Genomic DNA, 24,986 nt, shown 5'->3' with positions numbered 1-24,986 from the left:
GGCAGCCTACAGCCTGTTTAGGCCTTGGATAAAAAACATTGGACTTCTGCATTAAAAGAAAAAATGAGGTAGATAAACACACTACCTTGATGATCCTGTCTCCTGTCTGAACGCCGGCCCGCATTGCAGCACCATCTGGCAAACACACAGCGATAAGAACGTTAAAGAAACATAATAAAAAGAAAAGGAACACATATTGATTTAGGCCGAACACTTGCAAAAAATAAAAAAATAAAAAAATAAATCTGCCCTGACAGACCAAAGCAGCTATTTGAGTACCATAACAGTGGTTATATTTCGTGAAGGACCTGTTTCACAGGTCCACCCCAAACAAAGGATTTAGGAACTGTATGAGACAGGTTTATTACAACTCATGTCAAGCTGAAACCATTTCAATTCTTATGACTGGCATGAGACGGATACATAGATACAAACGTACTAGCTAATGCAGCCTTAGAAGAATGCACATTTGTTTTGTTTCACTTTTAGAATGACCAACAATTTAGACTTGGATTTTGCATGTGTTGATTTGTGCAGCAGTTTTTCTTTTAAGTCGATACTCAATGTGATAAAGGTCAAGTCAACCAGTGGCTGATAATTTTTTTCAGTACAGAATCACAGGAGGAAGGAATGCTTTGCAGGAATCTATATTCACCAACAATGTACAGCTCAAACACCAGATTTACACAGAATTTTTCCAGCCAGAGGAACAATCCTCTCGCTCGGTGTGACTGTCACTGGGACAGCCGGGTAATGTTTGAAAATTTTGCCCAACGGGGAGTACTGTCCTTGTTCTAGGTCTACCACCACCACTACGTGGCAGGGTGGGCATTATCGGTGTTTAAAATAGTCACAGACCTGTGTGTGCAGTGGAAAAATTCTAGTTTTCTTTCCACTTTGATAGTGGAGGTTGGAAATTGTTTCAAAATCATGCTTGAGTCAAAGTTGCATATTTAGAAGACAATTTAAAACCCATGTTGGTGACTGACTAATTTCATTCAGGGCACTCATCAAACCAAAAACACTCATTTGACTAGTTGACGTCACACTGTTATTGTGGAGTAGTAAAGTCGACAAATCGAACAAGTTGACTTGTCTGTACAACCCCTAAATCTACAGTGTATCAAAACAATGCTTCATTATCCAGATGTGACTTCGTGGGCTTCTTAAGTGTTCATTCGAAGAGCAAACGGCAGCACAGCCAAACAAAGACAGCGATGACAGTTCTCTCTTCGTGGCCTGATAACAACACACATTGTCCTCCGCAGTCAGCAACACACTGCAGTGACCACATACAGTATCTTGTCAAAAGTCCTCTCATAGAAAAACTGCACATGATAATGCAGCTCATCAGTAACGACTCAGGAAATAAACAAACCACAGCTTTAATTGCGTCTCAAGTGCATGACGGCGACAAAGACTTCCCTCAGTTCCTCGCGGCAGTCATTGTAACAAAATAATGAGAATAGTTGAGAGTCTTGTGTCACCTTCTTTGACGAGCTGCACAAACACCGGATTGTCGCCACTGACTGTGAGCCCAAAGCCATTTTCGTCTTTCTGGATGATGACACATCGCTGGACCAGACCTGCAAGTGAGATAAAGACAGGAAAGAGGGAAAAAAACAATGTCTTTATCAAATGTCTCACATTTTTCATGTTAACATCTTCATATTTTGCACACTTTTTTAATAAAGTTATCTTATATTGTATATGAAGTCATGAGTAAAGATGTAGACTACATTGGCTTCAGACACTTGCTGCCATTATACCCGTCACTTGTGATCATATACCCTCGTCATTCATCATTAAAATTAAGGGTCTAAGTGCTTTCTAGTTTGTGGAGCAACAATATTATACTGGTGAACTTCTGCTTATACTTGTACAAATAATACTTATCCAGAACTTTTTTTTTTTGTAAAAGAAATATATTTTCACCCAAGGCAATACGAGAGGAGATGACAAAATCCTGATTAAGCCTCTAACATATTCTTCAATAGTTAATTTTTTTATATTTAGTGAGTACCCGATTAATTTCCCGCACTGGCCCAGGTTTACGGCGCGGAAATTAGGCCTTTCGCCGAGTTGTAAAACGCTCAATAAAAATGTTTTTGTTTGTTTCTCCAGCATAAAATAGTCATACAATAATTACTGTGTAAACGAAAACAAAAATAAAAATTGCCGCTAATGAACAGCATCTGCCTCTTTTAGAGACGCCATTTGGCTGCCAGCAGCAGTGCGGGTGGTCACGACCCAGCACTCCTCTCGTCCTTACTGATCTGTTTTTATTGCTGTTGTTGATCTCATTTCTTTCAACGTGAGTGTGTAAGTAAACTTGCTAGTGACCCAGCGATACAGTTTGCGAGCACCTTTATCCACTTGATTATAACTAAGCGTCATAGTGCTGCTGCCGCTTCACCAACTGTCATGTAGACTTTACACCAATTTTATCAGCCTTATCGGTATCGGCTGATAATTAGCATTTTATGCTGATCGGCTTTAATGTCATAATTCGTCGATCCGATAAATGACGTCATTGATCGGCTCCGCAAAAGACATTTACTCCCCGTCCCCATCGTGCACAGTATATTTGAATCCAAAAGCTAGTTTATTTTTAGCCTTGTCGCGTGTCTTTTGGCGTAGTCCTGTAAATATCTGACGGCCACTAAAGTTATTTAAAAAAAAAAACATGTCGGCGGTGTGGAATAGACAACACGTCTGAGTCAGACAATATGTAATGCCCGGATCATAGTACAAGACAAATGTGCTCTTTCACGATTGCACTGTCAGACTACTGCAATAAAATCTTGTATTGCGATACCACCGCATCCGTTTTTTTCCGATCACTGGGCTTCATCTTGTCAAATCAAACGCGACCGGATACACTCGTTAACATGGCGACAACAACAATAATGGATCGCGCCGTGTGTTTGTAAGAACAAAATGGAGTAAAACGTGTGTTGGTGGTCACTGGTGCTCAGGAGAGGAGAGGACGTTCGTTTAAGGCTTACTTGAGGTATGTTTCCATACTTTGAATACGATACGTCTCGCAAGCAGGCAACAAAATGTTATCAAGCCCAGCAAGCTAGTGGTATCACAAACAGCCATTATTTCTCTCATGTTGTAATGTTGGTTTGACCTTACTGATTAGAATACACGATCTGAGTAGAGCAGTGATTTCCAACCTTTATGGAGCCAAGGCACATATTTCATAATTGAATAATCTCACGGCACACCAACAAACAAAAATGTCACAAAAGGTGGATAGATTAATTACTGTATTTACTTCCTGCCATCTAATAGAAGACTATTTATTTGTTATGTCTGTCACTATGCCTCACTGGCACAAATAGAAGAACAAAGATACATTTTTATTGTAAATATATTTTTTTGAGCAATTAAGTACACATGTATATACAGTAAATGAACAGGTCATTTAAATAAGACACATTGCGCCGTCATGTGATCGGATTGGTGATTGGTTATCGATTTTTTAAACGCGCTGATCGGCAGCAAAAATCTTGATCGTGTAAAGCCTACTGTCATGACGTGGAGAGGTTCTCCCTGCCGGCTGCCACAAATTCCTGAATCTCCCTACGGACATCGATCGCTGGTGACATACAGCTGAGATCCAGAGATGTGACACGAAAAGCATGATCGAGACGGGAAAAGAGGAATAAGAGGACAGGACAACAGACGTAAAACATCTTCCACGTCTACGAAGACAAGCGTCTTGGCCTCTAAGGGGCAGCGTGGTACACGCAATGAGGTACACACTTGCAGTCACAAAGAAAGCAGTCACTATCAAAAATTGGTACTGTAACTCGTTTTTCACAGTTTGAAGACTATATGCCAGAGAGTATTGTTAAATTGCCTGTTTGCATGTGTTTATACAGCATTTGTGTACCAATATTCATTATTTTCAGCGATATACAGTCCTCTCCAAACCTATTGGAACACCAAGGTCAATTCCTTTGTTTTTGTTGTGTACTCAAGGGTTTCAGATCAAAAGATGAATATGAGACAAAAGTTCAGAATTCCATCTTTCATTTTATGGTATTTACATCTACATGTGTTAAACAACGCAGGATAGAGCATGTTTTGTTTGAAGCCACCCACTTTTTAAGTGTTGGAACTGACATTATTAAATTTAATATTTGGTGGCATAACCCTTACTTGAAATAACTGCCCAGTAACTTCACCGGACTGTTGCATTCTTCATTTGAAATGCTTTTCCAGGCCTTTACTGCAGCCTTTCAGCTCTTGTTTGTTTCTGCGGGTTTCTCCCTTCAGTCTCCTCTTCAGGAGGTAAAATCCATGCTCAATTGGGTTAAGGTCCGGGGACTGACTTGGCCAGTCTGAGAATTTCCACTTTCTCCCCCTGATGAAGTCCTGTGTTGTGTTGGCAGTGTGTTTTGGGTCATTGTCTTGTTGTCCTGATTAGTTTGGATGCATTTTTCTGTAAATTGCTAGACAAAATGGTTTTGTAGACTTCAGAATTCATTCTGCTGCTACCATCACGAGTTACATCATCAATAAAGACTAGTGAGCCTGTTTTAGAAGCAGCCATGCAAGTCCAAGCCATGACATTACCTCCACCAAGCTTCACAGATCCTTTTTTTCTCCATACTTTGGCCTTTCCATCACTTTGGTAGAGGTTAATCTTGGTCTTATCAGTGCATAAAACGTTCCAAAATTTTGTTGCTCATCTCTGTACTTTGCAAAAATCCAATCTGGCCTTCTGATTCTTTTTGCTGATGAGTCGTTTGCATCTTGTGGTATGGCCTGTATATTTCTTCTCTCGAAGTCTTCTTCGAACAGTGGATTGTGATACCTTCACCCCTGCCCTGTGGAGGCTGGCAGTGATGTCACTAACTATTGTCTTTGGGTGTTTCTCTCACAATGATTCTGTCATCAACTGCTGTTGATACACTTAGCCGACCTGTCCAATGTCTGTTGCTCACTACACCAGTAGTTTCATTCTTTTTCAGGACGTTGCAAATTGTTGTATTGGCTATGCCCAATGTTTGTGCAATAGCTATGATCGATTTTCCCTCTTCTCAAAGCTTCAAAATTGTTTGCTTTCCTCCAATAGACTGCTCTCTGGTATTCATGTTTGCTTAACAGCAAATGCAGTTTTCACAGGTGAAACCCAAAGCCAAAAACAAGCACTAATGTTTAAGCAATCAATCTAAAAGGCAACAGCTGAACAACTAGAAAAACCCATCAGTCACTTGTTCCAATACTTTTGCTCACTTGAAAAGTGGGTAGCTTCAAACAAAAGGTGCTCTGTCCTGAGTTGTTTAACACATCTAGATGTGAATACCATGAAATAAAAGCTGGAATTCTGAACTTTTGTCTCACATTCATCTTTTGATCTGAAACCCAAATGTCTTCAGGATACAACAAAGTCTTTACATGATCAGGATTTTTGGGGCCAATCACAGAGTTAAAAGAAAAAGATAACAGATTACCAATCCGATGACAAGATGGAGCAATGTGTCTATTTAAATGACTTGTTCATTAACTGTATATACTTGTGTACTGTACTGAATATCTTCAAAAGTATTCTCTCTTTAGGTCATGTATTCTAATCATCCATCCATCCATTTTCTGAGCTGCTTATCCTCACAAGGGTCGCGGGCGTGCTGAAACTTATCCCAGCTATCATCGGGCAGGAGGCGGGGTACACCCTAAACTGGTCGCCAACCATTCGCAGGGCACGTATAAACAAACAACCATTCACACTCACATTCACACCTACGGGCAATTTAGAGTCTTCAATTAACCTAGCATGCATGTTTTTGGGATGTGGGAGGAAACCGGAGTTTCCGGCGAAAACCCACGCAAGCACGGGGAGAACATGCAAACTCCACACAAGCGGGGCCAGGGATTGAACCCCGGTCCTCAGAACTGTGAGGCAGACGCTCTAACCAGTCGCCCACCGTCCCGCCTATTCTATTCAGTCAGGTCAAACCAACATTACAACATGACAGAAATAATGGGTGCTATCTTACTGTAATTAAATTAAATTATTGTAATTAAATTACTTCACACAGCCCAAAACTTGCATGAGCATGATTCAACATAACGCCGGCATGTTTACATACAACTGTTAGTGCTAGGACTAGCGTGCTAGGCTACATAACGTTTTGTTTTCTGCTTGCGAGCGGTATCGTACTAAAAGTACGGGAAAGTACCTCAAGTAATCCTTGAATTAAAGTCCTCTCCCAAGCACTGGTGAGCACCAGCACAAGTTTTCCCCCCATTTTGTTCTAATAATACACACAACGCGATGCATTGTTGTCATCGCAATGGTAACGAGTGTGTCCGATCGCGTTTGAGTTGTTGTCTGTCTCAGACGTGTTGTCTGTCCCACACCGCTGACATTTTTTTTTTTTTTTTTTATATAAATAACGGTCAGATATTTACAGTACTATGTGAAAAGACACACGACAAGGCTAAAAATAAACTAGCTTTAAGATTAAAATATACTGTACATGACGGAGACGCAGATAAAATGTCTTTTACGTCAATGACGTCATTGATCGGATCAGCGAATTATAACAATAAAGCCGATCAGCATAAAATGCTAATTATCGGCCGATACCGATGCAGACGATCAGATTGGTGTAAAGTCTAACATAAACAAAGGAATTGACCTTATACTTTTGGAGGGGACTGGAAGTGGCACAAGTTCGATGGTAATTTCCGTTAACTAGTCAATGGTGTTTTTCATTCACTGTGTTAGCTTTGGGTGAATGTTTTTTGCGAACAAAAACAAAGAACGAAACGAAGTCTGTGATGTATTTGAACATTCAATAGATTTATTTTTTTGTTTTTATGCGAGTTTAGTTTTACAGTGAACTTCAACTGGAGAGCAACATTCACTCTTATTCCTTGCTACTATGTTACCAACTTAGCAAGCTGTTGTGATCCTGTGGGCTCTGCATGACGGTCGGGCGCTGCTAGATAGAAGTGCTGGAACGGAGCATGGAATGGACTGCTTGTATAACAGATGTAAAATTGGAGATTTTAGATCAAGTCCGTCTCGGACCAATTTCCGATCTCAAAGATCGTATCGGGACAACACTACTTAAAACATTGCTTGTACCATTGATAAAGGTTTTATGACTGTGACAGTTTGGGCTCGGGAACACATTACACAAATTGGAAGTCAACCAGTGTCACATATTGTCTTTGATTATGAAGGATCCACTGTATTATGTGCTGTGTATAGAAAAGTACAGTTGTACAATCTATTTTCGACATGACATGAAATTGTTTAAACTTAGCTACATAAAAACACACTTCAGTATAATATTTTTAAATGATCATTATTATCTTTCGAATGCGAGTGCCTTTGGCCATGCGATTTTTAGGAGGATGTCTGAACGTGATCTTGTGATCCAGACATTGCTCCTTCTTTTCTCACAGCCTAAAGGGTGAAACAATTCTTCCCAGGTTCTTAACGCATGGTTTCATTAGCATGGTGAGAGGAGATTAGCGCTTATCTAATGTCTGGGTGATCATGACTGGACTGACAGGACAAAATGCACAGAAAAGTGAGACAATGTAAAGAATTATATAACGACTAACACAAAAATACAAATGCATTTTTCAACTAAAAACCATGTTATCTCAGAAAGCACGTTATTCATCAGTGACCCAGCATGAATGGCGTGACCCTTGAACTAGATTCTTGTTGTCTGAGATTTCCTGACTAGCGGTGCATCAACCAGAGAGGTGAATGGATCAATAAGGGCAGTGGTGAGGTGGGGGTTGGTGAGTGGAGGGAATGGGATCTAATAGATGGAGAGGGGTTTGGGGAAGCAAAAAGTCCCACGACACAGCTCTAGACAGGGATGAGGGGCAAAAGTGGGGGAAGGGAAAGGAGAAGGCACGGGTGTCAAATTGTCATATGGGGGAAAAGAGCTGGTGTGATTTTACCTCTAGATGTTGCTTGCCTTCCATGCTTAACTGTGTTTTAGGTCAGGCTTTATAAAACCCTGAAGAGTGAGTGCTGACATGGTCAATGATCAGGCTAATCCATCTAAAATAATGCATTATTCAGAGACCTTAACTGATCTGTTATCGGCACCCTTTGTTGAAATGCAGGAAAAATGGACTCTAGAGAATAAACTGACATTTAAAATGGACATTTAAAACTGACAGAGCACACTCAAGCCAATGCATCATAAAAGAAGGGGCCCAAAGGTTCAGTAGAATGGAACCTTAGAAATGTCATGATTTGTTCAAATTTACGAATAATTTATCTGGTAGGAAATAATGGAAATATAAATAATCCATGCCAGGATCAAACTGTTGCCATTTTAAAATGTTTATTTAAGAAATGCGCAAGCAATGTTACAAGTAATGTGCTTAGCTATCATAGAAGTGAAAAAGTAGTTAACCATAGTCATTAGCAAGATTTGAAAACTATAAATTGAAAAAGGGCTGCAGCTAACGAATAGTTTTAGAATCGAGTTGTTTACTGATTATCTCCTCCATTAAACTGATGAAAACAGATTTTGCATTATTATATTTACACAATATTGAAAACTCTAAATTGGAGTGAATGAGTGCGAATGGTTGTTTGTTTGGCTACCGGTTCAGGGTGTACCCCGCCTCTCGCCCGGAGATAGCTGGGATAGGCGCCAGCGGCCTGTGACCCTAGTGAGGATAAGCGGTTAGGAAAATGGATGGATGGATGAATTTGCATGTGAGGTGCAGGTATTATTTTTGTCCACTTGGGGTCACCATCTTCACATTCTACTGTAGTGTCTGTGACTGAGTGTGGTTTTAGATTTGGGAGTCAGCGAATAACTGAAGAATTAGCTGGCTGTTAACTGGATAACCCGTCAACGCCATTGTCGACTATAGAAGTCAAATATTCATTTTAACTGGGATGGAGTGAATGAGTTAACCATTCGGCATGTTGAGTGACTCTGCGTTAATTATGTTCTTATTACGTATGTGTTTGGTTTCTTACCGTTAGTTCAATAAAGTGACTGAAAATGCACCTGTGGCTGTGTCCATCCTTGCACTTTTATCTTCTTTGTTAAGTGTGAAATGATCCCAAACTTTGGACATTCTCTTTTACAGACTCTTTCCTCCTTACTTGCCACCATCACGCCAAGTTGTTTTTAAAATGAGTGGTGTGTCCGGATGCAGTAACAAAGTCTGTGTGTAAAAATTATCCCAGCGACGCTTTGAGGGAGAGATTTGACTTTTACCCGGTTTGTAATCAAATGAGTGGAGTTATTCGATTAATCATTGCAGCCCTAAATTAAACACACCCTTGGATGAAGTGCAACAACCGTGGTGGGAAACATAGCGAGGCAGAGCGTGAGTTATCTCGCATAAAGACTGGAAATGGCTTGCTTGGTGTAGCACATTCCATTTGTAAATGAACCACGTTCTTATATTAATGACGAATGACAAGGTTGCAGTACACTCCAAATTCTCAACTTTTTCATCTTCACTCCGGCCATTATCTCCATGGCTCCTTGCGCTCAACTCTTAGGTAAATGGCACGTTATTTTTGGCTAGCATGGCACTAAAATATTTAACACTGTAGTACGGCAGCACAATTAATAAAATTTTAATCGATCACGGTTTTGGCTGCAAGGATTAAATGAGAATGATCGTCTGTGATCTTTTTTTTTTTTAAATATATGTATTTAAAATGCGGGCTCTGTGGCATATGAAGCACTTTCTCAACTTAGTCAGCTAGCTACCAGGGGGTGAACACTTTATTGAGCGCATTAGACAGCCCTTTCTGCAGCTGGAACCTCTGTCACTCCCAGTGGAAAATACGAGAATGAATCATCATCATCAATCAATCAATCAATCAGATTGGAGCTAGCGCCTCAGAAAGGGATTGACATCAGTTTTCTAGACATGTTTTGATTCAAGGCAAGATACTTTAAACAAGAAGCCATATGTTAAGAGTCCAGGAGAGTTGTCTGCCCTGCAAGGTAGGTAACGCAACTAATATGTTCAGCCATTTGAAAAAACGGCAGAAAAACGGCCAAATACTGGACAAGGAACATGTGTTCCGCTCGCGCAAAATGGCATTAAATACATACATTGAATGAACAATGACTGCGGTCAGGCCAGCCTGCAGTCGAAAACAAATACTAAGCATGACGGTAACATGCCGGCAACCCACCCCGGTTGATAATATCACAGCCTAAAATGGCATTGCTCTCCAATGTATTAGTATATGAGGCTTTTATTTTGAAGTTGGTTCTCGTAGCACGCGGGCGGCTTGTTACCGTAATGCATATGATTAACAATAGCGGCTGCCTTAACTTTGATTGGAGGCTGTCCTGACCATAGTGAAAAGAGTAAAGAGAAAGGGAAATCACAACTGTCGATTTCTTTGGAGGCTGTCCTGACCATAGTGAAAAGAGTAAAGAGAAAGGGAAATCACAACTGTCGATTTCTTGGCAGTTGCGACCCCAACTGGTCAAGCAGAACAATAGAGTCGTACCCGTCCTTGACAATTCATATTGACGCGGATTTTCCAATGAAAAGTTGGTGCTTACAGCCTACTGTTATTGCCTTTTATGCATAAACTTTATTTGGTTTATTTGGTTACTAATTTCTTAGGTACTTTTTTAAAGATTACCCATCATTAATTATTTTTTAAAGATTAATTTTGTACTAAAAACTCTTTGCATATTTGTTGAAAAGTAATGCAATAAAACTGCGATTAGCTGGCGGCCAGTTCAGGGCGTCCCCCGCCCCTCGGCCAAAGTCAGCTGAGTTGGGCGCCAGCAAACCTGCGAACCTAGTGACGATAATCAGTTCAGAAAATGAACAATGCAATGAAAATAAAGATTTTTCCTAACATGAGGAATAAAAACGCATAATCGTGATTACAATATTGAGCAAAATAATTATGAAAATTTATTTTTGCCATAATCATGCAGCCCTAACGTTTAGTGTACTAACCTCTCTGTTGTTCTTCTGTTCTCATATTCCGCTCTTAGCAATTGTAATTTAGTTTGGTATGTGTTGCAAAAAACTAAAACCCCCAAAAAAGAAAAATGTGCTGTTAATCCTTTGATGCTTAAGTGAGGAATTTTGATGACAATTGGAGTTCTTATGCTAACTTTTGCAGCATATTTTTCTCGTTTTGTCATCACTGCCTTTGAGGTGTTCAAATTTCAAGGCACCCCTATACAGTCTACTGAAAAAATATTTATTGAAAATAATCCATGAGTAGTTAAAACAAAAATTGCTCTGACGTCATCTAAAGGCATTCTCACACCAGCATGTATAGATGTGAAGCATATGCAGATGTCACACCAGTCATCCCAGCAAGTGCATTCTTACCACAGGACTCAGGCTTCCCCTCTGCTAGCAAACTGCTGCTGCCACTCTTCTGCACCAACAGAGCTTCTGCTCACAGACCCCAACCATGCAGACAGCATGGCAGGCACACACACAGACACACATTTCGCACACACACACACATTCGCACACACAAACATAACAACCAACACAAAGGAAAGGAAAGACACGAAATAGAAAATCATGAGGGAGAAAAACGATCATGGAAGAAAAAAAAACAAATAATTTGGGGAAAAAAAAATGAACACACAGCAATGGTTGGCGTCCCCAACATTGAACTTGCTGATTTGTTGTAGCAAGTAAAACTTGTACTGTTTTCATGGTTAATGGTTACGAACACACAAAGAGATAAAAACATTACTCGTGCCTTAAAATTACTTTGTCAAGACGAACATGAATCTAAAAGGTTGAATTTCAAGAGGCTTATGAAACATTTATTAAAGTCACTGTTAAGCTCAAAAGCCCCGTTTATGATACCTGTAAACAGACATGCAAACACCAAAGGCATGAAAAAGGTGACCAAAAAAAAAAAAACATTGTAGAGGGGTCTGGGGGGATCCCCTGGGACCCCGCAGAGAAACTTTTTTCATTTTAAAATAAATTAAGCAATTTGGAAGACTCTGAAGAGTACAATAAGGCAAAAATAAACATTTTCTTTTCGTAGAAAAACATTTATTTACACCGCTCAAGAACACGAGGTACTTGATTAAAATAAAATTTGCCTCATTTCTTTGCTTTTTTGTTTTGGCCTCCAAATTGAGCCAGGCCCATCTCCAACTGCACCTGATGCCTCTTCAAGCTTTGCCACATGAATAGCAACCTCCTCTTTAAGCACTCTCATTCTGGAAAATAATTGACAAAAATCATTGTCTGTTTCACTTCATTTTTCACTATTACCAACTTCAAAAGCTAATCCCAAATGCATCCTCCAGGAAAATATTAAGGACAATATTTTTCTGTTTTTATTGGCCATGTCTGAATTTGAAGTTAGTTCATTCTGTGTTGTGACATAATCCTTAACATTGCTCCGTCGCTTAATACATTTAATATGAACATCCCTAAACTAATTAGATAATTGTAGGCTCGTTTCCTAATCAATACAAGATGTACTAGCGGATCAACGCTTCCTGCCGATGTTACGTGTGCTTCGCGGTTCCGCTGGGACTACAACCAGGGCCACGACCTGCAGCACCTCAACACGAAAATACAAAAGACCAGAGCAAAAAAATACGACACTGGCTGATCTGATGAGCAAAAATGTTGCTTAAACGTAAGAGTAGCAATAGAGGATGTCCGCTCCAGAGGTGGGTAGCGTAGCCAAACATTGTCCTCCAGTAAGAGTACTGTTACTTGACAATGTGACTCAAGTAGAAGTAAAAAGCAGTCCTCCAAAAAAGTAAGTGTAAAAAGTACACAGTGAAATAATTACTCAAGTACTAAAGTAAATAGTCAGTAACTTCAAATGTTTTTAACCACAGCATGAAAATCAATTTAAAAACATTACAAAATAAAACATAAATGTGCAAATTCTGATGTTGCTGTGTGTGCGTGTGTATGCAAATTTAACTTTCTCAAGTTATAAGTGAGCTGAAATATCCATGTTTGGGCAGACAGTGCCAGAAAAATAAATACTACAATACATGAAAGCAGTTGTTTTTGTTCGTATAAATGTAAACGAGTCACGACGATCAGCGGGGCAGGCTTATCTCGTGTTAATACCTATGCCTGGGAAGCCCAATAGAAGACGTTAGGTCATGTGAACTAGACTTAAACATCACTATCGCTTAAATGGGATTGGCTCAAACGGCGCCCAATGCGGAAGTCATAGTCTCGCGCACGAAATAGTTGATAAGCAATAATTGATAAATAAAAGTAGCGAGTGATATTTAGATCATTGTAAAATATCATTGTAACGGAGTAAAAGTACTGTTACTTCTGAACAGCAGAAGCGGCGAAAGTGTTTTTTCTGGTCTCGTCAACTCCTGTTACTTATCCAAAGCAGGTCACGAGCGCAGAGGCGGAACCTCAGGCCAATGTGCTCTCATATTAGTCCGCCGTGGAGTAATATTCAAAATTGTGAATCTGTGTGTGGATGGTGGATGTGTGGAATGGATCTCGTTGGCAGCGTTCAAGGAGTACGAAACAGCCTATGACGTCAGAGACGGCGGCAGCCACCCCGGACTCCCCCAGGAAAAACTCTCCGGCTCTTCACGTAAATGGCCTATTTTGAGTTCAAAATGGCAAATTTCCCGAAAGGTGACTGATTTGCATGTATGTGTAAAAGCTGACATGTTCCCACTTGCATTCTGTTCGTCACGACACAGAGTGGGACAATTTTCCGCATTCAGTGGTAGTATTAAAGCCTTAGCATCTGCTCCATTTGCACACTGATTGAGGCGTATCTGTAACATTTGCACAACCATTGTCCCAGATTATTTATCGCACTACTCGTCACTTTAAACCGCATACACTCCTTGAAGTCTCAGTGCCCTTTGCACAATGGTCATTGCACCGGACTATTGCGATATTAGCCATTCGAACTGCTCTAAGTGCTAGAGGACTCTGCATCTTTTTGCACAATTGTTGTTTGTTGTTGTTTTTTGTCAATGTCTTTATGTCTCTGTAAATTGACTGTCTGTTGTACTAGAGCGGCTCCAACTACCGGAGACAAATTCCTTGTGTGTTTTGGACATACTTGGCAAATAAAGATGATTCTGATTAACAGAGGCAGGATGATGGCTGTGTGCAAGGGTAGTCCTAAATGTTGGTGTAGTACGGAATATGGACGGTTGGACCCCCTTGAAAATGGAACCCCTACTTGGGCTGGGCAGATAATTGAAATTGAATCATGATTTAAAATTTGGCTTATCCCGATGAAGAAAAATGGGGAAAAAGCGGGTTGTGTACGCAAGTTCCTGTGTTGTAAAAGCACCATGAACTAGCATGGTGTGTTGCTTTCAGCAAGCCTGTGATTTATGTTATTCTCCCCTCCCTGATCGTGCTTAAAGTTGTTTTAAAGACACCCCAGTTGGAGTTTACTGCAAAACTAAATACAGTAGACAACAAAAATAAAAATTGTATATTTAAATACAAGACATGTCATTTTAGAAATCGTGAGCATAATGCTAACACTCAAAGGAAAACGCTATTGCCGGGCTAGCTAAAATTAGCATTCATTCACGGAAGGGATTCACCTTTAAATAATGAAGATTCGTACACAGACGCTAATGGTAACATAACAGATACAGTCACACCGTTTTAAAAGACTTTTTTTCCGCTAACCTGAAATCAGGCTAAATTTATCTTGTTTGAGGAAAATTACGATTATCAAAATTGTTTCTATTTGCTAAATGCCACAATAATTAAAGAAGGATTTTTCTTAGGAAAATAAAAATATATCCATCCATCCATTTTCTGAGCCGCTTCTCCTCACTAGGGTCGCGGGTGTGCTGGAGCCTATCCCAGCTGTCATCGGGCAGGAGGCGGGGTACACCCTGAACTGGTTGCCAGCCAATCGCAGGGCACATAGGAACAAACAACCATTCACACTCACAGTCATGCCTACGGGCAATTTAGAGTCTCCAATTCATGCATGTTTTTGGGATGTGGGAGGAAACCGGAGTACCCGGAGAAAACCCACGCAGGCACGGGGAGAACATGCAAACTCCACACAGGCGGGGCCGGGGATTGAACCCGGGTCCTCAGAACTGTGAGGCTGACGCTCTAACCAGTCGGCCACCGTGCCGCCATAATAAAAATAAAAATATAATACAATACAAATACAAATATAATACAATAAAAAAGGGGATGCCAAAGTTTTTAGCCTCTATTTATTTATGTTTTTTTATTTCTATTATTTTCCTTTTTGCTCATTTATTTTCTTGTTCTTTTAAGTTATATTTAAATTTAAATTTTGGTAGTTGAAAAAATACTGTTTTGATATCAAAGAATAATCATGTGTTTGTGATTTTAATAATCAAAATAATTGTGATAAATGTTTTCTATATTTACCCAGCTCTAAGCCCTACCCACCAAAATGTTAAATAATTTAATGTTCTTGACTAGGAAATCTACCAAACCACATCTTACACAGATGAGTATCGTTCAACCTGTTAAAATAAATAAATACATTTTAAAAAGCTGCAGTGATATCAGGGGTAGTAAAATTTCTACTCATCATCTATTGTGTTTTCTTGTATAGAATCACATTCACATTTATTATTATTATCATTAACATTTCACTGCATATTATCGGGGTCCATATTCTATAGGGGGTCCATATTTCACTACAAGAAATTGACCTCGGGGTCCATATTCTATGGGTGGCCATTTACAAGCTTACACCGGAATGGGAACGAAGATGATAAAAAGCACTATATTTTGTAAGTACAAAACAAAAATCCCATTTCTTTTTACTTAAATTATATATTTATTATAATTTTATTTATTTATTGTTTACATCCTTGTTGCAGACACGGTCAGACCACTGTATGAGATTGTTATGTCAAATTGTATTATTTGGCAGTGCGAAAATCATGGCAGCCAGTGTACTGATATCGCAACCATTACATTAGAGATTGTTTATGTTTTGGATTTTATGGACTTCAGTGTCGTCTCTTGGTTCCAAGATTAATGTCAGATCAGATTGACTTTAAATTGGATTAGATTAGTCCACGTGTCATTTGGCACGTAGGCCTTTCTAGTGTCAAATACACCCATTCAGGATCAGTTTTTATTGATTCATTGACACTTAAGTTAGTAATTTGATTTCAAAAGAAAGTTAAAGGTTAGTTTGGATAGAATCACACCTATAGAATGGGGAAATATTTGGAACGTTACGCTTTATATTTTTGCTTCACTGTGTAGACTGCATTTTCAATCGTCTGACTAAAACGTGGCTCTTAGTGCGTATGAGAACTCCCACAGACAGACAACATAGTGGAGACTGTTTGGAACTTCCCAGAGAACACAACTTGCTCATGTGCTGTTGCATCATTCAGGAATAATCCATCATGTGGTGCCGAGCATTTTGATTCCAAAAACTTCAGCTGTACTGCCCAGATGAAAGACAAATACCACAGGCAGTGCGTTACCATAACTTAAAAAAAAATAAAAAATCTTTCTTAACCCAAAATACACCACTCTGAAGTGCCAGACGGGTTTAGAGGCTTTGTCTCCCCTGCTTTTAAATGTGCATTGAGACCACCTAAACACACAGACGCCACAGTTGCACCGCCTCATGTAAAATGGCAAGGGCTCAGCAAGCATTAAAGACACAAGCAGATGCAAAGGAATTTAAAAGTAACTGCGACCATGTAACACCGTGTTATACTTGATCAATTTGAAAGAGACAGACTGAACAAGATCGCATAAGATCAGACCACACCACACTGGTACAAAAGTTTCCAAAGACAACACAGCATCAGGGACACACAACATTTCAGCATCTCAGCTGCCTTGTGCAAACTATCATCAGCACACAGTTTTTTAGACTGTGTGTTTTGTGTAACAACAGAGTGAAATAGTTGATGACACAGTTAAAAACCAGGCAGTTAGATGAAGTGATGAGATGTGAGAAAGGGGGCAGAATAAACTTAAGAATCAAAGAAAAGCAGAACAAAAACAGGGGTTTGTCTGTGAGAGAGACATTACCTGTCGGGTCAAATTCATTGGAGGGAAGTGAGGTTTTGTCACTTTTAGGTTTCTTGTCCGGGGGGTGGTCTTTGCTGAGAATGCTGCTAGTTCTAAAATAATAAAGAAAACAAAAAGAAAATCATACAAAAAGGAACAGGTAAATTTTAATTATAGTTTACTCTGGACAAACTTAAGTAAAAGAGACTATTCACGAGAAGTTACAGAGTAAGTAAACAGTCTCTAGCTTTTCCATACCATTTGCTACTTAGTATTAGGAATGGGCATAAAAATCAATCAACTAATTAATTAATTGTTAAGAATTTGGTTGGGCGCATAGAATTGAATGTGCCTTGAGGGGAAATGGAGTGCGCTACTTGGTTGCAATCAGCACAAGCAATAGTTGGCTGAATAACAACAAGTGTTGTGATTGATTGTTATCCATCCATCCATCCATCCATTTTCTGTATCGCTTATCCTAACTAGGGTCGCGGGCATGCTGGAGCCTATCCCAGCTATCTTCGGGGCGAGAGGCAGGTTACACCCTGAACTGGTCGCCAGCCAATCGCAGGGCTTGATTGTTATCCTCAATATAAAACTGACATGGAAACAGGAGCTCATTCAACATTGTCAGTGTATTGAATTAATCGCATCTTGACTGTTCTGGTTGTCTTTGAAGTTGTTTCGTTTTTCATTTGAGCAAGTTTCAAAATTAATTTTTTTCCAACTACTTGAGTTTTTTCACACCAACTCAGGCTAGTCTGTCCTAAGAAAGCTATATTACATGAGCTGATGAAGCCTGCTCGGATGAGAGGCGAAATGTCTTCTAAAACAACCAGAACAGTCCAGTTGCAATCGATTCAAAGCCCTGAGAATGAAATGACCTGGATGAATCAGAATATTGACAGGCATACCTCATTCACCATTCAGAGATGGTCTGATACCCTTTAAAAATAATTAACCGATTAATTGATGTTAAATTTGGTCAAATGCTTCTAATGCTAGAAGGGGTTTTGGGTTGGTTTAGATCTTCATTTTAAAGTGGTTACATTCTTATTACACTTGTTACTTAAATTGCCTGAACAATTAAGAAGAGGTTTTATGACAGCTCAACTCTGGAATTCCTAATATTCCTTTTCGATATACAGCAGCTGAAATAAGCATTTAACACATCACCATTTTTCTCACTAAATATATTTCCAAAGGTGGTATTCACATTAAATTTTCACCAGATGTTAGGAACAACGCAAGTAATCCATACATAGAACAAATAAACTCAGAAATTATGTGTAATAATGCGAAATGACACAGGGAAAACGTATTGAACATGCCAAATGGTATTTATTTAATACTTTGTACAAAAGCCTTTGTTTGCAATGACAGGTTCAAGATGCCTCCTATATGGAGAAACTAGTCGCATGCATTGCTCTGGTGTGATTTTGGCCAATTCCTCCACGCAGGCAGTCTTCAAATGTTCCAAAGGTTCCGTGGGCTTCTTTTATGGACCTTGAGTTTCAGTTCTTTCCATAGATTTTTGATTGGATTCAAGTCAGGTGATTGGCTGGGCAATTTTAGCAGCTTTATTTTTTTCTTTGAAACCAATTGAGATTTTCCTTGGCAATATGTTTTGGATCATTATCCTGCTGACATGCCCACCCTCGGTTCATTTTCATCACCTTCGTAGATGGCAGAAGATTTTTGTCAAGAATGTACATTTGCCCATTTATCCTTTCAATAATGTGAAGTTTACCAGTACCATTTGCTGAAAAGCAGGCCCACACCATCATATTCCCACCTCCAAACTTCTCTGTTGGTATGTTGTTTTTAGGGGGATGTGCAGTGCCATTTCTCCTCCAAACGTGATGTGTATTATGGCATCCAAACAGTTAACTTTTCCTCTCATCAGACAAGACTATATTCTGCCAGTATTTAACTAGCTTGTCCAAATGTTGTTCATCAAACTAAACAAGCTTTCAAATGCTTTTTTTACCCAGCAAAGGGGTCTTGCGAGATAAGCGTGCATACAGGCCGTGGCGGCAGAGTACATTACTCACTGTTTTCTTGTGACAACAGTACCTGCTAATTCCAGGTCTTTTTGAAACTCTCCACAGGTGGTCCTTGGCTCTTGTAAAATTCAAATTGTTTGCACTCCTCTGTCAGAAATCTCGTGAGGAGCCCCTGATCGAGGCAAATTTATGGTGGTATGATTGGCTTTCCACTTACGTACTATGCCCCCAACCGTGCTCACTGGAACGTTCAGTGCCCCCAACCGTGTTCACTGGAACGTTCAGAAGCTTAGATATGTGGCTGTAACAAATGCCATCGTTATGTTTTGCAACAATTAGTTTGCGATGGTCTTGAGATAGCTCTCTGCTCTTCCCCACCATGAGATGTGTCTTGACTCACACCTTGGCAGCAATAATACCTTTTTGTAGGCCATCAATTAGGGCTGAACAAGCTGAAATTCATTTGCAATGACAAGGGGCTGGATTGCTGTTTGATCATTGATAGATTTCAGGTGTTGGCTTTCCATGCCTTTTTGCACCTTCCTTTCTTCATGTGTTCAATACCTTTCCCCCTGTGTCATTTCACATTTTTACACACAACTTAATTTCTGATCTTATTTGTTCTACTTTCTTTATATATATGGATTACTTGGGTTATTCCCAACATCTGGTGAAAATTTCATTTTAGCACCTTTGGAAATATATTAAGTGAGAAAAATGGTGACATGTTAAATACTTATTTCAGCCACTGTATTGATTCAAAATGCAAATAGTTCAATCAGCATTTCAAAATGGATTGTGTTTCACTTTATAGAGGTTCCACTGTATCAGTGAAGGGATTTTTTTTTTCTTTCCCCAATGCAGACACAGCAAGCTAGACAGAGTTGCAGAGTAATTCATCTGCCACACAGAAGCAGCAATTATTCACTTCAGTACTGACAATGTGTATGAGTCACAGCGAGTGTGTCATAGTGTATAAAGTGACAGCCAGAGAGGATGTGGAAGCGCTCTGCTGAGCAAGGCCAGAGAAAGAACATTTCCTAAGAGGGGGTGCCACAAGGCCACGCTCTGGCTTGGACCTCGGCAGGCCATGTATGGCTTTTGCTGCCTATGCCGGCCCCAAATGTGAAAGGCCACTGTTCTGTTCACAGTGAAAGGCAGTGATGGGCCGCACTTAGAAGAGGGACCCCTTTGTCCCTCGTTGTGTGTGTATGTGTGTACATGCGAGTTAGCTGGGTGGGGGTAGTGTGTGTGGAGGGCTCATGTTTAGTCTTAACTCAGAGGACTGCAGCAAAATAACATTCTTACCTGTTTGCTTTCTTGGGAAACCTGGAGAGAAAAGAAAAGCCAACATCAGTATCTCAAATTGATGACCTCACCATGATTAAAGCAAAGTTGTTCATGACAAGATGGAGGGCGCAAGACAAGATACGTTCCCTGAGACCCATATAGTGGTAAACATGATAATCCAGATCAAACATCCGAGTTCTTGAGCGGCAGATTAAAGCATTTTCCAGGTCAAATGTTCTCCGCCTCACAGATCTCGTCTCTAGCTGTGTGTGCGCATGTGAAATCCTTGACATCACAAGTCATATGCTAATCACTTGTTTGATGCATAATGATGTAGAGATCAAATCATTTAATGACACTATCTGGCACATCTGAATAAGTGAAAATAAATGCTTTGATATCACAGTTTTCAAATCTCGTGGGAGCCTCCTCATGGTTGCAGGCATAATGTGAAAATTTAGCGCATGGAAATACAAATAAGACCCGTATCACAAAGAGGTACAGTAAAGCCTTATTTCCACTCAGGGATAAAATTACAGGCGGTGGCAGTAGGTAGCTGTAATTACTTTTTACGATGATATCCCAAGTGTTGTGGAGAAAGTCATTACAATTACACACAATGCAGATGTGGCATCTTTTGTAATGAAAAATAGAATTTTGTTTTTCCAGGTAAAAATATATATATATTTTTTTAAAAAGCTGAATCTAATTACCAGTATTTATTATGAAATTTTACAATATCCAATGTTAGACAATATTTAAATACATTTGTACAAATAAAGGCCTAAATCCCAATTTTAGACAGTCCTCACAGTCGACAAAAAACACCTTGGGCCACTATATGAGGTATATAAATACAGCCCATTCCTGATAATTGCCTTTTTTTTCTCCACAATGAGGGTGAGCCTTGTTTCTTTGTGTATAGGACAGTGGAAGGTAGACATCAGTCTTGAATGGCACGTGCACTGTTGAACGGCTCAAGAACATACTATTACGGCACAAAACAGAGGAGTGAGTAAGTACACATTTCAGTCTTCATTAATGGGGAGGGTCTCACAACGAACTAGCGACCATTAACTCTCTTTTTCACAGTGACAGTCTGTCCCATTCAGAGCCATATTGGGCAGCTGAATGGCCCATTTATGAAAATGCCTATGTCTATATTAAGTTTCAGAGAATTGGGGGGAGGGAACTTTAAGTAACCAACTCCCATGAAACCTCGGAATTGAAGAGATGGGGAAAAAACTGCATATAAACACACAGACTGAAGTGGTACATGGGTAAGCATGGGCTGACAGGGATGGCAAAACTGAGGAGGCTGGTTTTTGTTCGTCATGCAGATGCTGCTAAAAACATGACAGTCAAATACAGTTGTATGATGCAGCAGGCTATCCTGTAACTGCTTAACGATGAGCTAGTTGTTTTTGCTCAGCTTTGTCCATGATGCCCACTCTAAGATAATTATTGCAGGTAAAAGGTATGGATTGCTTTAAATACTTTACATGCAAAGTAATAGTTTTCTTAAACAGCACCAGGAAAGGAAAATGTAAAAATAGAGGAAAAGGAAGCAGAAATCTTCCGATAACCTTTGGCTAATTTTCAACATTCATTTAATGTTTAACATTCATTTAGCAGCACATAAAACTGCTTTTGAAATTATAAAGAAAGAAATACTGACGATAGATTAAATGACATATGTAGCCCTCCAGTACTGGGAAAACATTCATCTTGATTTTCCACTGAAATTGACAACCTGGTCAAACTTTGTGAGCAAAATGTCAGCACAGAATCGTACTGCTTCCACATTAACAGACAACAGTGTTCCATTGTTCCATTTCCTCATGATGACTTAAATACTCTTAATGAAGAGAGTAATGAGAACAGAGAGCCTCACGAGGTGGAAAGAAACAAGATGACAACGTGAACAGGATAAGATGTACACTTAAGTGACGGGCTTTCCGTAAATTGGATTTTAGATCCAGTTGGCTTTTGGCACACTACCTGATTGAGAAAACTAACCTCGTGACATGCTTTTATCTGTTCCCACATGGTATTACTAAACAGGCTTGTACAAACTACTGTATTTTCACGACCATAAGGCGCACTTAAGTCTTAAATTTTCCCCAAAATGGACAGGGCGACTTATGTGTGCGCAGAGTTCCAAAATCTGTAAATGTTGTTGTGTGACTTTAATGAGCGCTGCGCTTGACTGACTGGGAGCATTTCCTGCCGACATGCTCCTTATATAGAGGAAGGCGGACGTCCGCAAGTGGAGGAAGCAGGAAAACGAGCTTCGCCAAGTCAAGAAGACGAAGCTGAGTTTCCGCGGAAACAAACTGCGGTCAAGCCAGCCTCCACTCGTAAAGTAGAAGTCAAGCCAGCCGCCCCTAATTTTTTTCATACTAGGCATTACGGTAATAAGTCGCCAACTCGCGGCGAAAGCCACCTTCAAAATAAAAGCCTCCCAATAATAGGGACATCAGTGCTCTTCGGTTAAGGAATGCAACCAGCAAGGTTAATTTGAATCTTGAGATGGATTAAAACAAATTTGTTTATTTGATATTTTATGAAAAATAAATTGTAACTGGGCTGCACTTATATAGCGCTTTAGCTACACCATCACAGTGGCCAAAGCGCTTTACAAAGCCTCACATTCACACACACATTTATAAACCAATGGGCGACTGCTGTCATGCAAGCCACTGCCAGGTGCACTGGGAGCAAATAAGTGCAGTCCATTTACCATTTAACTCAGCATTCTTTCTCCTCCAAACACGGCAAGTTGGGTTTTTACCAAAAAGTTCTATTTTGGTTTCATCTGACTGAACACATGACATTCTCCCAGTCCTCTTCTGGATCATCCAAATGCTCTCGAGCCAACTTTAGACGGGCCTGGACATGCACTGGCTTAAGCAGGGGGACACGTCTGGCACTGCAGGATTTGAGTCCCTGGCAGCGTAGTGTGTTACTGATGGTAGCCTTTGTTACTTTGGTCCCAGCTCTCTGCAGGTCATTCACTAGGTACCCCCGTGTGATTCTGGGATTTCTGGGTTCTCTCATCTTTTTAAGTGGGAGAACTTGCACACTTGGTGGCTGACCTAATACTTTTTTGCCCCACTGTACATAAAAACAATGATTTACAGAAAAACAAATGTCTTCAACAAATCACTATTATAATGTCAAACATATAAACAATTATTAAGACGAACCAGCGATAGTTCGTCTTTTACTGCCTCATCTGCCAGCAGAACAAGTGGTTAGGTCCTCATTTTTGTCATGGGCCACTTTGTTGGTACTGTTTCCCTCAGATGGCCATTACGACTGTGAAACCATATAAATCAGGGGTCACCAATTTTTTTGAAACACGGCTACTTCTTGGTTATTGATTAATGCAATGGGCTACCCGTTTGATACACACTTCTGAAATAACAAATTTGCTGAAAATATTTGGGGATAAATCATTTCCTCGTCATCATTCCATAGCTTGTCTCCACAAATGCTATGGTTTGGTCACATGCACAAAAATGACCTTTGAACTACTAGATTTTTTATTTAAAAAATATTTCCAACGTTACACAGATGCAGTTGTGATTTTAAAAAAAGTTAGATGTAGCACACTGGGAAGTGGCGGTTATATTTCATCTTTCAGAATAGCAATTATTTTTAGAACAGCCCCACGGGCTACTCGTGTTCTTTGGGGTCTGATTAAATGTTTTCATTGCAACATCATAGTAGTACATGTATACTACAAATTGATGGATAACTAATTTTGAAATCAGAAGACACGGATAATTGTTTGTTCCATTATTGTTCAAGTCACTCTAAAAAGGGTTTTGGTAAAAAAATAGCTTGCAATATCTCATTATTTATTCATATTTACATATGATGATTTGACAATTTTGTGCAGACTTTTGCAAGAATCATACAATTTGATGCAAATCATTTGCTTTCGGGGGCCACATAAAATTATGTGGCGGGCCAGATGGGGCCCCAGGGTCTTGAGTTTTACACCAGTGGGTGTCAGTGGAAAATGGTGGGTTTCTCCACTTGAATATGATGCACTTTTGCTAAATGTTTGTTCAAGTTGCTTGGTGTGCATTGTCACGTCAACCTTTGAGAAATGCAATCCCACTTTTTCACTCTCTCCACCATGATTGTCAATCACTCGGAGAACCAACTGTGTGGTCAGCGGTAGTGTGCGAAATGCGAAGTTCACGTGTGAGGTATTTGTTCTCATCATGGAATGAAAACTCTTGAGGTCGCATTAAACAAAAAGTGGCTGGGAAAAGAAAAGATATGATGTTATCACTTCGTCCCTCTCGAGGCATGACCAACCAAACCAAGAATAAGCAAACATTTACATTAGTGTAACAGTTGTATTTAGTGTAAATCGACTATGCCTGCAGAATGGGATGCAAAGGATGCTTGGATGCTACGTTAGCATAGCGACAAACCTAACCAAATACCGACCCACACATAAAAAAACAAAACACAATAGGGTTGTATGGCATGAGCAACTTATATAATACTACAAATCATATCATAATATGATCACACAGCACTACTTGGGCACAGGAAGGAGCCAAAAAAGTGCTAAATAATGCATATATAGCCTAAATAGTTAGATTAAAATGAGTAATTTCTCCAAAACCGCTAACAGAACCCTTAAAGGTGGAGCATATCAATACACTGGTCTTT

General features: G+C 39.8%; 1 protein-coding gene across 2 annotated transcripts in view; it reads right to left on the bottom strand.

Annotated features, from left to right (window-relative positions):
* The window catches only part of arhgef12a (Rho guanine nucleotide exchange factor (GEF) 12a), a 76,787-nt gene that overhangs the window by 24,711 nt on the left and 27,090 nt on the right, over positions 1-24,986 (bottom strand). Inside the window, exons 2-6 of one of the 2 annotated variants that reach the window (XM_061781632.1) lie at positions 20,307-20,327; positions 17,014-17,105; positions 11,344-11,409; positions 1,488-1,586; positions 86-135 (exon numbers count right to left, since the gene is read on the bottom strand). In XM_061781632.1, coding sequence (XP_061637616.1) covers positions 86-135; positions 1,488-1,586; positions 11,344-11,409; positions 17,014-17,105; positions 20,307-20,327 — 328 coding nt within the window. The remainder of the gene's footprint in view (positions 1-85; positions 136-1,487; positions 1,587-11,343; positions 11,410-17,013; positions 17,106-20,306; positions 20,328-24,986) is intronic. The other variant, XM_061781633.1, reaches the window with a different exon arrangement.

This window comes from Phyllopteryx taeniolatus, chromosome 8 (assembly GCF_024500385.1).
Source record: "Phyllopteryx taeniolatus isolate TA_2022b chromosome 8, UOR_Ptae_1.2, whole genome shotgun sequence".
NCBI classification, from domain to species: Eukaryota; Metazoa; Chordata; class Actinopteri; order Syngnathiformes; family Syngnathidae; genus Phyllopteryx; species Phyllopteryx taeniolatus.
This window is presented reverse-complemented; position numbering and strand designations above follow the sequence as displayed.